General features: G+C 42.1%; 1 protein-coding gene across 2 annotated transcripts in view; it reads left to right on the plus strand.

The window, feature by feature from the left end:
* Nucleotides 1-15106, plus strand: part of SLC44A1 (solute carrier family 44 member 1) — a 77552-nt gene that overhangs the window by 22138 nt on the left and 40308 nt on the right. For both annotated transcript variants that reach the window (XM_062018321.1, XM_062018320.1), the window contains exon 4: nucleotides 11640-11776. In XM_062018321.1, coding sequence (XP_061874305.1) covers nucleotides 11640-11776 — 137 coding nt within the window. The remainder of the gene's footprint in view (nucleotides 1-11639; nucleotides 11777-15106) is intronic.

The following is a 15106-nucleotide window of genomic DNA, read 5'->3' on the forward strand; positions in this document are numbered from 1 at the left end:
ATTCTTACTTGTTCATCTAAACTTTTCCCACCTAGAGAACAACAGTCTCTTGTAATAACCCACAACAGTTCTTGGAGTGTGTATGTTCATAGATGTGTGATACGAGTACACCTAAGACATTGAGGAATTCCCCTTTCTTAGTATCTGTTTCATGTAGGAGATTGTATCAGACCACTGAACAATCTTGTTAGAACTTTACATGTGACAAGAATTGGGAGTAGGCCTTTGATATATATGTAGAAGTGGTTTGGCTTGGATGTTGTATGCTCAGGTTCTGCCAGTGTATTTATGAAGAGATGCTATATATCTGACACAATAAAACAAGGCTTTTAAATTGAAGCTCTAAACAGAATATATGTGTCTTGTTAATGCACAGACCTGTTAAGAGGCACACAGCTCTTACTAAGCAGTGTCGTGTTAAAACATCTACTTAAAAATCTGAACCAGTACATGTATATTCCATTTACTGTGCCGAAAAACGTCATTCATTAGTAATACTAGAGCTGAATAATGAGAATTCTGGACTGATGTCTTGAAAACCTGTGAACATCTGTTGAGATCTGTCTGCCAGTCAGCACTTCAAGTGCACTTGTACAACTTGGGTGACTTTAGAAAGTAGATTTTAGTCCAACCTTAAAACAGTAGTACTAATTAACAAAAAAAAGGTATTTCTTTCACTGTTGACTACTTCAAAGAACTAAAAAGTCTTCAATCTCTGAATGTGATAACCTTTTATTTCACATTTTGCTTTCAGATTAACAAAAAATCTGTAATTTGCCTGAATTGTTTTAGAAGGATGTTTTCTTAAGATCTGCTTATTTCAAGTTACTATGCTAAAGATTTCTAAATATCTGATTGAAGATGTTATGTGGCTAGGTGATGGATGTTTTACCAGAAGAATTTGAGTTAAATAAAACAGCTTGAAACTTTTTACAGATTTCTTCAGTCTAAGGAATAATTTCTTAATCTAATAAAATCTTCCAGGAGGGTTGAAGGGTTTAAAATTTGTGCAGCATAATTTTCCTATTTCATTCTTGTGAGAGAAAATAAAAATTTTAAAATCAATAATTTGAAACTTACCTTTAGAAGGAAGTGGTGTCTGAGTTTGTGTGACAGCAGAAAAGCTCGGACGCCTTACTGAAACGTAACAATTAATAGTATAATAGTCTCCCACATGTGAGAGAAATCAGGCCATCTTGAGGAGAAGCATCGACCACTGCTAAGTGACTTCCTCTAGTAAAGGCAAGATTGAAAGACTGAAAATAAAAAGAAACTATTTTTAGCACAGTTAATAGACAAAGCTGTTATTTATCAGAGTCTTAATAAGGTTCAAAAGCATTTTTTTTTTATAATAAAAGTATCGTAGCTCTAGGCATGACTAAACAAATGAATCAAGACTTATGGAAAATCATCTTCTCTATTGATTGAGGGAGTGAAAACCTTCCACCAAGGCAGATTATTTTATTGATTGCAGTGAAGTAGAAGGTATCTAGCTTTAGAAGAGGCTAGTTCTTAAATAAGCAGGTTCCTTCCCACTCTCATACCTTATAGCATCTTTAGTTTCTTCAGAAAAATTTCCAAGAAAATTATCTGCCTTGTGTCTGTCTCTAGCAGATGGAATTCCTGCAGTGTCTGAGGTGCAGTTCATGAGAGTATTTTATGCTAATTTATAAGAGTACTTTTTGTACAGACTTTAAAAATAAACTCTTCTTCCTGCCTGTAAATTTCACTTTCAATAGGGAAAGAAAGGGCTCTACAAATGTGGTTATGGAAATGTGAAGTTATTCTCATTTCATTCTGCTTGCAGAATAATTCTGTCTTCATTGCCCAGTCCAAGGCACAAGAGCTAAATCATCTGTAAAAATAACATTTTTACAAATGTAAATGACAGCAACACATAGGCACTGCAATGAGGAAGTGAAATGTTTATGGTCTTTGGGAATATGGAAATCTGGGTGGTAAGGGTGAAGAGCAGAGTACTTACAGGGATAAGATTTGATCTGTGTGCATCAGTTATACTGAAATCATTGAGATGAAATGTTGAGTAGTCTCATCAACAAAGAGTGAATCAAACAGCTTCTTATTTTTACAAAGAAACCAAGTACAACTTTATTAGGCTGTGCTGTAGTCAGACACAGGATTACAGTCTAGCCCTGGCAATGAATTCTCATTAAATTTACCTACTTCAAATAAGCGTCCTAACTTTTCAATTTCTGGCAGTTGTAATGGGATTGAATTATGACCTTTTTGTTTGCAAATAAGGGATGACCATGACAAACAAATATAAGTCTCTGAAGTGCTAGTTCAGTCTTGACTTTTGATCAGCAATACTTTACTGTAAAGAGGCGCAACTAGAAAGGCTAGAGTCCTAGAATAATATTTAGCCAGGGAAGTTAAGGACAGCAATAAGGCATTTTTCAAATATATCAGCAGCAGAAGGATGACAAGGGGGGATGTGGGCCCGCTGCTGAACACAGAGGGTGCCCTGGTGACAGAGGTTGCGGACAAGGCCAAACTACTGAATGCCTTCGTTGCTTCAGTCTTTACGGCCAAGGCCGGCCCTCGGGAAGCCCAGTCCAGCAAGGAGAGTAGGATGGTCTGGTCAGCAGAAGACTTGCCCTGTGTGGAAAAGGAAGAGGTTAAAGGCTTGTTGGCCAAGCTTAAGGCTCATAAGTCAATGGGTCCTGATGGGATGCATCCTAGAGTGCTGAGGAAGCTGGCTGATGTGGTTGCTAAGCCTCTCTCCATCATTTTTGAACAATCATGGAGTAAAGGCAAGGTGCCTGAAGACTTGAGAAATCCAGTGTCACTCTAGTCTTCAAAAAGGGCAGGAAGGATGACCCAGGAAACTACAGGCCAGTCAGCCTCACCTCCACCCCTGGAAAGGTGATGGAACAACTCATTCTGAATGTTGTCACTAAACGTATGAAGGAAAAGATGGTTTTCAGGGAGAGTCAACATGGCTTCACCAAGGGGAAATCCTGTTTGGCAAACCTGATAGCCTTCTATGAGTGCATAACCAACTGGCTATAGGAGGACAGAGCAGCAGCTGTCATCTACCTGGACTTCAGCAAGGCTTTTGACAGTATCTCCCATAACATCCTCATCAGAAAACTCAGGCAGTGGGGCTTGGATGAGTGGACAGTGAGGTGGATCAAGAGCTGGCTGAATGACAGAGCCCAGAGGGTGGTGATCAATGGCACAGAGTCGAGTTGGAGGACTATGGCCAGTGGGGTTCCACAGGGATCAGTTCTGGGGCCAGTCTTGGTCAACATCTTCATCAACCACCTGGATGAGGAGACTGAGAGGACTCACAGCAAGAGAGCTGTTGACACCAAACTGGGAGGACTGGCTGATTCCCCAGAAGGCTGTGCTGCCATTCAGTGGGATCTCAACCCACTCGAGAGTTGGGCAGAGAGGAACCTCATGAGGTTTAACAAGGACAAGTGCAGAGTCCTGCATCTGGGAAGGAACAACCCCATGCACAAGAACAAGCTGGGGACTGACCTGCTGAAGAGCAGCTCTGCAGAGAGAGACCTGGGAGTCCTGATTGATAATAAGCTAAATATGAGCCAGCAATGTGCCCTCGTGACCAAGAAGGCCAATGGCATCCTGGGATGCATGAAGAAGAGTGTGGCCAGCAGGTCAAGGGAGGTTCTTCTCCCCCTCTCCTCTGCCCTGATGAGGCCTCATCTGGAGTCCTGTGTCCAGTTCTGGGCTTCTCAGCTGAAGAGGGATAGGGAAGTGCTGGAGAGAGTCCAGTGCAGGGCCACCAAGATGATCAAGGGACTAGAACATACGAGGAAAGACTGTGGGAACTGGTGCTGTTTAGTCTAGAAAAGAGGAGGGGAGATCTTATTAAAGTTTACAAATATCTAAATGTTGGGTGTCGGGAGGTTGTGATATCCCTTTTTTCTATAGTAGCTAGCAACAGGACAAGGAGTAATGGGATGAAGCCTCAGCACAAAAAGTTCCATTTAAATGTAAGAAAAAAACTATTTCACTGTGAGGGTGAGGGAGCAGTGGAACAGGCTGCCCAGAGGGTTTGTGGAGTATGCTTCCTTGGGGGTCTTCAGGACCCACACGGACATGTTCCTATTTGACTTTATCCAGGTGGATCTGCTTCTGCAGGGGGGTTGGACTAGATGATCTCTAAAGGTCCCTTTCAACCCCTACCATTCTATGATTCTATGATACTGCTGAGACAGAAGTGTGCTGGTGCTATTCACTCAAGTACAAGATGATGTGCACATGCTTTGTGCTGGTTTAGGCCCATCTAGGAACAAAGGACCAGTTATAAGTACCAAGGGCCTTTGGAACCCCCGAAGGACAGGGAGGGCTCACTTGCCACTGATGGTCCCAGGCAAAGTGGTCAAGACTACTCACCTTGGAGAAGAAAACAAAAATTAGTTTAATCTGCCATCGACCAAAACCATTACAAATAAAAATACCCAACCGAAAGCTATACACAGTAGGGAGAATGATCAGAAGTGCAACCTGTCCTTTAAGAGCCCCTTCTTCCCCACCTCACACCCCTTCCTGGGCTCAAGCACCTGATTGCTGTGTCTTTGCCACCTCCTCTCCTCAATGGCACGGGGACAGAGAATAGGAGGTGCAGTCAGTCCTTTCCCAATGGCTCCTGCCACTTAGCTCAGGGCAGGCAGGTTCTCTGCCAGCTCTCCTTTCTCCAACATAGGGTCCCTCACATGCTGGGCACCCCTGCACAGGCCACTCCGATGTGCGTTCATCCCACAGACTGCAGCTCTGCTCTGTTTCCTTTGGATCAGAGTCCATGACACTCACCCTTTCTGGCGTGAGATCTCCAACACTCACCCATTCTGGCACAGATTATTTTCAGAGCTGCTGGCAACCATTAGTCTTGCCACTGTGCTCCATGTGTCGCAGAGGGACAATTGCTTTCTCATGGGTTGCAGGGGAGTCTCTGGTCTGGCACTCCTCCTCCCTCCCACCTTCTCTGACTGCAGTCTGTGTGGTCACCTCCATCTTGTCCCACTCTTCCATCTGCTCCTACACACTACCAATTTCTGTTCTTAAATAGTGATGGCAGAGGTGACAGATGGGTCTGGCCAGGCTGGCAGTGGGAAATTTTGAGAACTGCTTACTGGGACAGCACTGCAGCCCCCTCCCCAAGTTACCAAGCAAAAAGCTTGTCTCTACACAAACCCATGACACCTGCTATAGTGAAGAGTTGGGGTGGCATTCCACTTTAATAAATGCCTTTGACTCAGGAAATGCTTGGGGTTTGGGTAGTAGAAAAAGCTAGTGAATGTTTGTAGGACACAGACAATTTGACTGAGTGAAACTATATATGCCCTACCCATAATTAGTTTAGAGTGGGTGTGATCACTTAATTTACTTCTCTATTATTGTGACGTTTATAGATCACAGTAAAGCGTTTTCTGTAAAGTACTCATTTGCTTATGAAGAGGTGCCTTGAGAGCTAACAGAAAATCAATGACACTGTCAAATGTAAGAGTGTAGAGAATATTTGAAGGTAAGTTAGGCTTGTTCATAGCATTTGCCACAGTGCTTCTAGAATCAAGGTGTAGTATACAAAATGATGATACTTTGCCTTCCTGATTTTGCAAGGGAAGAGGAGACTACTGTATTTCTTACAGTCATGAATAGGTAACAGGACACGTGTCCCATCCAGCTTGACCCTGAACATTTTCAAGAATGAGGCATCCACAACTTCTTTGGGCAGCTTTGTCCAATGCCTCACCACTCCAATAGTAAAGAATTTCTTCCTTACAGCTGATCTAAATACTCTTTTAGTTTAAAACTGTTACTCCTTGGCTATTATTACAAGCCTTTGTAAAAAGCCTCTCTACATCTTTCTTTTAAGTCTCTTTTAAGTATGGAGAAGCCACAGTGTAATGGTTTAGCCCAGTGTCCACCAAGTCATAAAATCACTCCCCCTCCCAAACAGAACAGGAGAGAGAGAAAAATATAACAAACAGCTTGTGAATTGAGATAAGGACGGAGAGTTCACTCAGCAATTAGTGTCACAGGCAAAATAGACTCAACTAGGGGAGAAAAAGATTTGATTTATTAAAGGAACAATAAGAGCAGGGAAATGAGAATTAAAATCGTCTCAAAAACACCTTCGCCCACCCCTCCTCTTCCTAGGACTCCCTTTCCTTCCACCCCAGCAGCACAGGGGATGGGGATAGCGGTCAGTTCATTCCAGATGGACTTTGCCACTGCTGCTTCTCAGGGAAGGCCTCCTCACACTTCCCACTGCTTACTACACTGTGGAGTCGCTCCCATGAGAGACAGTCCTTCACCAACTTCTCCAGTGTGGGTTCTTCCTATGGACTGAAGTTCCTCATGAACAGCTCCAGCATGGGGCCTCCCACAGGGGCAGCTCCTCACACCCAGCCCCACTGTGGGTCATCAACGGGGAGAACAGTCCTTCAGGTACTGACTGCTCCAGCCTGAGTCCCTCACAGGATAACAAGTCCTGACAACAAACCTGCTCTGACATGGGCTCCTCTCTCTCCCCACAGACTCCTAGGTCCTGCCAGGAACTTGCTCCAGGGTGGACTTTCCATGGAAGTCACAGCCTTCTTCAGGCATCCACCCGCTTGGGCGTGGGGTCTTCCATGGGCTGCGAGTGGATCTCCACTTCCTGGTGGCCTCCATGGACTGCAGGGGCACAGTTGCCTCACCATGGTCCTCACCACATATCACAGGGGAGTCTTTTTAAGTGCCTAAGCACCCTTCCTTCTCCACTGATCTTGGTGTTTGCGGAGACACATTCTCACTCCCTGTTGCTGCTGCAGTTTAGCAACTGTAACAACTTCTCCTTCTCAAATACAGTATTTATTAGTGGTGTAGGCATTACCTCCATCACTAATTGTCTAGGCCTGGGTCAGGTGCAGGATCCCTCTTAGAATTGACTGGCCCTAACTTTGTTAGCTACATGGGAAGCTTCTGGTACCTCTTTATTTAAAGAAGCCACCCCTGTAGCCCCTCTGCTACCAAAAAACCTGGCCCAGGCCAAATTACTACACACAGTAAGGTCTTCCCAGAGCTACCTGTTTTCCAGCCAGAGCAAGACCAACACCTTCATCCTCAGGAAAGATGCTCTAACCCTCTCATCATTTTTGTGGCCCTCCTCTGGACCTACACTGACAAGTTCATCACCAGCTTTTGTAGAGGACCTTGGATGCAGCAGTGCAGCCAGGGTCTCACTAAAATGGAGTCAAGCGGTAGAATCTCCTCCCCTGACCTGTTGTCCACAATACTTGTGATGTAGCCTGGGATACAGTTAGCTGTCTGGGCTGCAAGTGCAAATTGCTGATTGATGTCCAGCTTTTCATCCACCCATACCTGCAAATCCTTCTCTGCTGGGTTGCTACTTCAAAAAGATGCTTTCAAGGTTGTAAATCTGTGTCGTGGTTTGGCCCAGCTAGCACAGCAGCACCACAACAGTCTCTTGCTCAGTGCCCCCATTCCCCCCGACCCTCGTTAGGATGGCAGAGGCCCCAGCAAAATGGGAGTAAAAAGAAAAGCAAGGTTGCTGTGGATTGAGACAAGGGCAGGGAGGGCTCGCTGCCAATTATGGTTCCAGGCAAAACAGACTCCAGCACTCAGAGAGGAAAGTAGGAAAATTTATTCTACAAGAACAGAATAAAGCAAAAAGGGAGTAGGATGATGAGAAAATTACAACCAGCACTTTAAGATCTCCCTCCCCCATCCCTCCTTTCTTCCCAGGCCAAGCTCACTGCTCCCAATATCTCTACCTCCTCCCCCCACAACAGCTCAGGGGGGCAGGGAATGGGGGATGTGGTCAGTCTCTAACAGATGGGCTCTGCTACTTCTGTCTTCTCAGATGAGGACGAATCCTGGCATTCTTCCCCTGCTCCAACATGGGGTTCCTCCCCCGGTACACAGTCCTTAATGAACTTCTCTGGTGTGGGTTGTTCCCAACAGCTGCGGCTTCTGCCGATACAGGTTCCCTCACACGGGACGCAGTCCTTGGTGAATATCTCTGGCATGGATTCTTTGCCACAGCTGCAGTTTTTGCAGTTACAGGGTCCCTCTCTCGGGACAAGGCCTCTTCTGGGCATAAGTTTGATGAGCTGCTTTGTCATGGGTTCCTCCCCACAGTTACAGCTGTGGATATTGGCTCCCTTCCTCGGGACACGGCCTGCTCCGGCCATAGTGATAAAGGGTCCCTTGTTCGGGACACAGCCTCTTTGGGCCATAGTTTTAATGAAGAAAATCACTGCCCCTGTCTTGGGGTCTGCAGTGAAGTGGTTGGGTTCCCCCCATGGAACACGGCCTCCTCTGGACGTAGTCACTGTCCCTGGCTCGGGCTCATTATCAAAATGAGTCTCTACCGCCGATGCGGGGTCTTTAAAGACATGAAAATAAATCTCAGCTTCACCATTTCTCTCCATAGAATGCAGAGGAGTCTCTGGTCCAGCACACCTCCTCCTCTCTTTCATCACTGACCTTTGAGTCTGCATGGTTGTTTCTCTCACTGTTCCTACTCCTTGCACCACCACTAGCCAAAAAAGAAGGGGCAGACAAGAAGGAAGAAGATGGAGGAAGAAACCTCCTCTTCTGACTTCTTAAAAAGTGATTGTGGAGGCATCTAATTGGCTCAGTCCCAGAAGTGGGTCTGGCTCAGAGCTGGGGAGAGTTGTAAGGAACTTCTTACAGGAGTCATCTTTTCAGCCCCTTCCCCCTTTCCAGAAAAGGCTGTCATGTCAAACCATGACAATCTGATCTACTGAATTTCCTATACAAACAAATTTTCATTTCCAGTGTTGAAGCATCTTAACAATATGATTACTTTGTTTACTTCAGTCTTTCTATTGCTGATTTAAGTTACATTCTTGTCAACAAATGAGCAGCACAAAGAATGTAAGTACATTCTTCTAGTGAGAAACAAAACCTGTTCTGTGGTGACACAGTATGGAACTTTCTGCAGTAAAATCACCGATTTTCAATAAGTAAGCTTTAAAAGCAAAACCCAAAATATCTTTTCTTCTGTAATGCTGGTGCCTAGCATTTCAATTCTTGTTTTAGCTGCTAGAAATGTAAAAAAACTTCCTTCAATCTTTATAGACCTTAGATTGAAGCCAGAGATTTGATAGCTTGGAGTTTGCTTTGCAGCTGCCTTGTTGCTGTCAGCACTGTCTGTGTACCATGCAATGAAGTGTTTTAATTACATGTGTCTGTTTAAGAGTATGCCAACACAGCATACATGTCAAAACTGTATATGGCGCTATAGTTATATCATGTTTCTAAATTTCCAGGCATAAATTAAAATTGCAGTGTTTATTTTTAAAAATATTTTAATTTCTTCTAGCATTTAAAGTTGTAGCTCATTCCTTGAGTTGAAATCACTCTAGAAGTGTGCTGGATACTAGTTTGTTAATGCCATCATTCCTGATGTGGTTTCCTTAGGTAATATGTGTTAAGGGACATTGAGAGGAGCCTCCTGTCCAGCCACTGGAGCCCAGCCTGATAAATCCCAAGACCCAAGGTCTCTTGCCTGGGCTGGGGGATGTGGATGGACAGACACACATCAATCACTGACACAGCTGGTTACACAGACTGGCACTGACAAGGTGCTGCCTTCAGCAGTGCGTACAATGTGGGACTTGCATAGGCACAAGCACAGATAGCCACGTCCTCTCCTACTCATGGGCAGGTAGAGACAAAAGGTTGCTAGGGCAGGCCACACATATGATGTTCTCCAGATTTACAAGCAGTTGCAGGTTTATGGATTCCCCCAAGTATCAGCACAGCTCCTCTGCCTACTCAGTATGCTGCCCCAGTCCCAGGGCCCTTACCTTCCTCACAGTTCCTCCCCATGCAGCTGGTCCCACTTGGTGCTCACTTAGCAAACACTAACTCAACTCATACTCATAGGTCTCCCCATATACCCACACAGACCCTCTGACCACCTAACACCAGAACCTCCTACTTGTCAGCTGGTAAAGCTTGGAGTTTACTGATGTTTACTGGAGTTTACACATACATATACCTGCTTTGGGGAAGGTACCTGCCAACAGGCTCAGCCCGTGTCAACAGCCAGCAGTATATGGGCTGTGACCCATGCTGAGTGTTTCTCCTCTATAACTGATTTTTTTGGAGGGCCCACGTTGCTTCTACCTCAGTGGCTGGTGGCCAAGAGCAAGTCGTGCCCAGGTGCAGGCACTGAGGCTTCACGCTCTTTGGTAGCTAAAGCCACAGACCTGGGACACCAAAATTGTTCAACTGACTCCAACTGCTGGCACCAAATCCATTACACTGGTCTTCCCAGTAGCTGCCACTTAATCCTTGCAGCACTTGCAGTGTCCATGCACGGTAGCTGACACAGTCCCACTGACTTCACCTTCTTTCAGAATTTTTCATATTTACACTTGCTTCTTATACTTCCATGATCTGTGGAGTCCTGGTTTTATAGAGATATGAACAAGCAAGTTGTCAATTACTACATAACAGTTGATACAGATGACACAGATTAATTGGGGTCTGATGGACTTCCAGGAAGTAAGACTGTCTGAAGTACTACTATTTTTCACATACTGGGTCTGGATACTAGAACAGCCTTTCTGTGGAGGAAAGTTAGGCAGTAATTGATGTATAGACAGAAAGTGTTAAGGCAGAACCTAAATACTTTCTTAGAGCAGAGGGATTTTTACTGATTACAGAATGAATTCCTATTGTGAGGACTGCAAAAATAGAAATGGCATTTTATGTGGGAGTTTGGTGTTTTTCTGTGATGATGTTAGATAATATGAAGAGAGTGTTTCAGTGCACGGTGTATCAATGGAATTATAGGAATTTAAAAGGCTTGCTGAACATCAGAATAAAAAAAAATTCTGTGTCTGTATTGTAGCATGAATGGACAATGCTGTAGAGTTTAACATGTGATGAAATGTGTATAGCCATGAGATGTTAGCTAGGAAGCTACCATGTACTTCATGCATTAGGTTTTTAAATGACAGTGATTCATCATGGAATGTTAGCAAAAGGAATCTCTTTAAAATACTGTACTTGAATATTAGATAGTTCTACTTGAACATTTTTATTTTAAAATAAATACTAAAGTAACCTGCTCAGTCCTATGGACCAATGGTGTGGAAAATCAATCTAAACCAAAAAGCAGTTCTTAATTACTGTTATTACTGTGTATTCATTAAAATAACCAAGGACTTTGTGCTTTTTTCAGCATAAATGTAACTTTATGGGATTTATTGGGTCTTTTTGGAAAAAGTTGGAAGTCTTGAAGTCAAGTTTAAGGTTGGAGCTAAGCTTTGTTTGTGAATATTTAGACTGGTGTCTGTGAAGAGTCATGGTAGAAGTGCTCCTGTTTTTATGAACAACATCATTTGAATGGCATTGAATCTGGTAGGGTTAGATATTCTTTCTGTGTAATTTGGAAATATATAAATGTCCATATATTTGTGGTGCTTGTTGAGTACATTAATTCTTTTGACTCATCTGATTATGGTAGTATCAAATTCCTTGTGTGTGAGGGTAGTGTGAATGTTAGTCTCAGCCAAATCGTTTAGTTTGAAATGAAATTGATTTTGTTCTGTGTGATTATTAATTAAAATAGAAATCATTTACCTGCTTTTTTTCTTCTCTAGATATGTCTTCTTCTTGGATCCATGCAACATTGATCTAGTACATCAGAGAATCAAGTCTCTTGCTTTATGTGTATCAACTTGTCCAAGGAAAGAACTAAAAACTCTGGCAGATATACAGAAATTTGCAGAAACTAATGGTATGCAAAAACCATGTCTGGTTTGTTCATGTACCAGATATTTTCATAGGATTAAAAAAAGACTTGTTTACTAGCTGAACTAAAAATGATGTATGTTTTAAGAAATATCAGTAGAAACAATGTTAAATTTTTATTAACATAAAAGTTTACCAAATCTTACAGTATTAATATGCTTCTATTCTCTCACATCTTAGACAGTTTTGAAAGCTCATTGTTAAAACAGGAGTACAATATGTAACAAAAATTTGAGAAAATGCCTAACTGCAGAGTATGTTCTCAGCTCCTACAGAAACGTTCTGATACTGCTGCTCCACAGTAATGCTGCTGAAATGTTCTTATACATGGGGTTAGTGAGAGAAGTACTGCTATTGAACAGAACTTGCTGCAGCATATGACTGTGGGCATGAAAATATTCCTGCTTTCATTCAATGCCACAATGCAGTTCCTGGTTGGGGATTTTTTGTTTTCTTACACTTTTCTTTTTGAAAGAAGGGTAAAGAATAACTATAAACAAATGAAATATTGTACCTCATCTTCCTTAAGAGCAGAACTTTTTCTCTGTAGTAGTAATACTAATTCTACTTGCTGAGTTATTTTAACACTGTATGGAATTAACTGAGAGGCAACCAACTTTTGGACCTTCCAAAGGAAAGGAAAGATAAGAACTTAATTTGAGGAAATTTCATGGGGTTTCAGCTATTCAAGTGGGAGCATTTTGTCCTAAACTTTCCTACTTAATCTTTTAAAATGCTGCAGTAAGACTTTTTTGCAAGATATTTGATTAATGTTAAGTTATTCTGAGTGACAAGTTCAAAGCAGTGAAACTTAGTACTTTCTATAGAGGGAAATGAAATTTTGATTTGTGTGATGTACTCTAGGAGGTCCTACTCTCACAGTGGGGTTGAACTTTGATGATGTTTTGAGATCCCTTCAAACCCTTAAGATTCTGTGATTTCTGTTTGACAGAGGTTATGTGAGTACTTCTGGTTTGAAAGCAGAGTGAGTTGAAGTAGCTCTAGGAAACTGTTCATGCCCTTGTGTCTCACACGGCATTGTGCCTGCACACCTCAATGTCTGCACAGGCCAAGATGGTTCAGGGAGCTGAACTGTCCATGTGGTCTTACAGCATACATGGAGCTGCACAAGTAACTGTGCCAGCACAGGGCAGTGAGTGGTTGGAGAGTGGGAGCTTTCTCATGTGATGAGTGCACTGTTCTCAAATACAAGCCCCCTGTGAAACAAGACAATATCTACAGTTTTATTCTTTACCCCTTATCTGAGCATGCTATGTTTTCCTTAACTGGTGCAGGCCAGTTAGAAGTTGTTATGAAGTCAAGGTGATTAGTAGGGGAATTTTCGTCAAGTACCTTTTGAAATGGTGAAATGCAGTCATACCTTGTTTTAGCACAAACTGTTTTTTTCCCAAGTAAATGATCATATTAATGGATTATGTTCAGTATATCTATCTCTTAAAGTACACCAAAACCTGCTCTTCCTAAAACATGCTATGCCTTGTCTTCATGATTCTCCATTCTAACTGTATATCCTGTAGTGTTTTAAATTTTAAAACCTAAATATTTTTTTTTAAAAAGTAAATTAATATCAGATTCAATTTTTGCAATTTAGAGAAGCTCAGTCAAAAGTATGAAACCTGATGTTACAGTAGAACTGAGTCATTAATCTGTTCAGTTCCTGATATTCTTTATATGATGTTAGGCTTATCAAAAAGAGGTGCTCAACTAAACTGAGCTTTCCTTGTGTGTGTGAACTGTGTTGGACTGGAGTCCGACAGTTCAGAGAAATATTGTCATCCTCTTGGTTATGTTTCTGCTTAAATGTTCAACAACCTGTGCAAATGCATCCAAAAAAGTGGTAATTTGAAGCAAATGAGAAGTTGAAGTATTCATCACCTTAAATGGGGGGGCTGTGTGTGTGTATACGTATATATAGTAAAAGTTCAAGCATGATGCATCCTTGCAATAGTGCAAGAACAGTGAAATAGTATCAAATTAGTATTTTACTCAGTAAACTGAATAATTTTTCCGAGAGCTGCTTTGTAGCTATGAAAATGGATTTCATACTACAGCATTTTTATATTGATAACTGATTTTATCAATAGCAAGTATTATCTTCCAGCTAGCTTAGCATATATATCTTTCCTAAAGTGGGACAGGCATTTGATTGCCTGTACACAACATGGCAAAATTGCCAACCCCTAAGGTTTAGAGCAGTTATGGCAGAGCTCTTACTTATTGTGCAGTACAGCTCGTATTTTTCTGTAAGCAAGAGTATAAATAAACCTTTAGGGCAGGCAAAATGCTTGCTGGAGGCACGAAGATCATTTCATGACAAAGCAGTCTTTTGGCTTCCTGAATCAGTAATAAGGTACTTGCTATTCTGCTGTAATTGGGAAAAGGAACTGATTTGGTGAACAACTCTGCACCATTTTAAGACAGTAACTTCACTTCTACCCCACACCACTTGGTTTCCCAAAGTCAAGTCCTGCATTTATGGTACCTTCCCAAAAGTCTGTCTCTCACAAAGCCTGTCTGATTTTAGGAAAAACAAGTATGCATCTTCAGTCCATTCAGAATAATTGAAACTTAGGAACCAGTTGGGACCTTTTACAACAGGAGGAAAAGAGGAAGTTAAAAATTAGGCCATTGACTAATCAGATCTTCATCCCATGCAAAGGTGCAAGTTGTAAAATAGAGGAATGTTCTGCAGCAGCTCCTGGATATGATGCAAAAATGTGCAGTGTTGTCTGAGGACATGTTTTAATGGTGCTCTCACACAGCCATGCTTAGGCTTTTAGAGCTATGGGTTAGACAAAAGTGAGAATGCTGTGTATGTGAACTGGCTGATGCTGGTCTCTCCAGGATTTTCTTCTCACCTGGTACAACACCTCAGGAATGGAGTATTTGTTGATCTTCTCACTTAAAAAATTATAAATTTTGAGTAGTGTGACTGAAAGCTGTTTTTTCCAGAAAGCTGATTGAAAAACTTAATGTCCATGAAATATTGCATTGCTGTTTTCAAGGAATTGACAATGTATTTTCCTATATCCTTGAGGATATAATTCATGTAAGACTGTGCCAAATGAATAGTGAAATATCATTATTAAAAAGAAACAGTTAACACTTGGCCATAATTTATATTGTGTTTAATTCATTGATAACTATAGTGATTGATCATTGTAGGAATTAGTATTCCTATCTGTTGTGTAAATGACTTGATGCAGATTTAGGAACCTAAGTGAAATGTGTATTTTACAGCATATTGACAGGCATCTTTGTTGTCAGATTTCTGTAGCTAGGCCAGGCTGGTTGA

Source organism: Colius striatus, chromosome Z (assembly GCF_028858725.1).
Source record: "Colius striatus isolate bColStr4 chromosome Z, bColStr4.1.hap1, whole genome shotgun sequence".
NCBI classification, from domain to species: domain Eukaryota; kingdom Metazoa; phylum Chordata; class Aves; order Coliiformes; family Coliidae; genus Colius; species Colius striatus.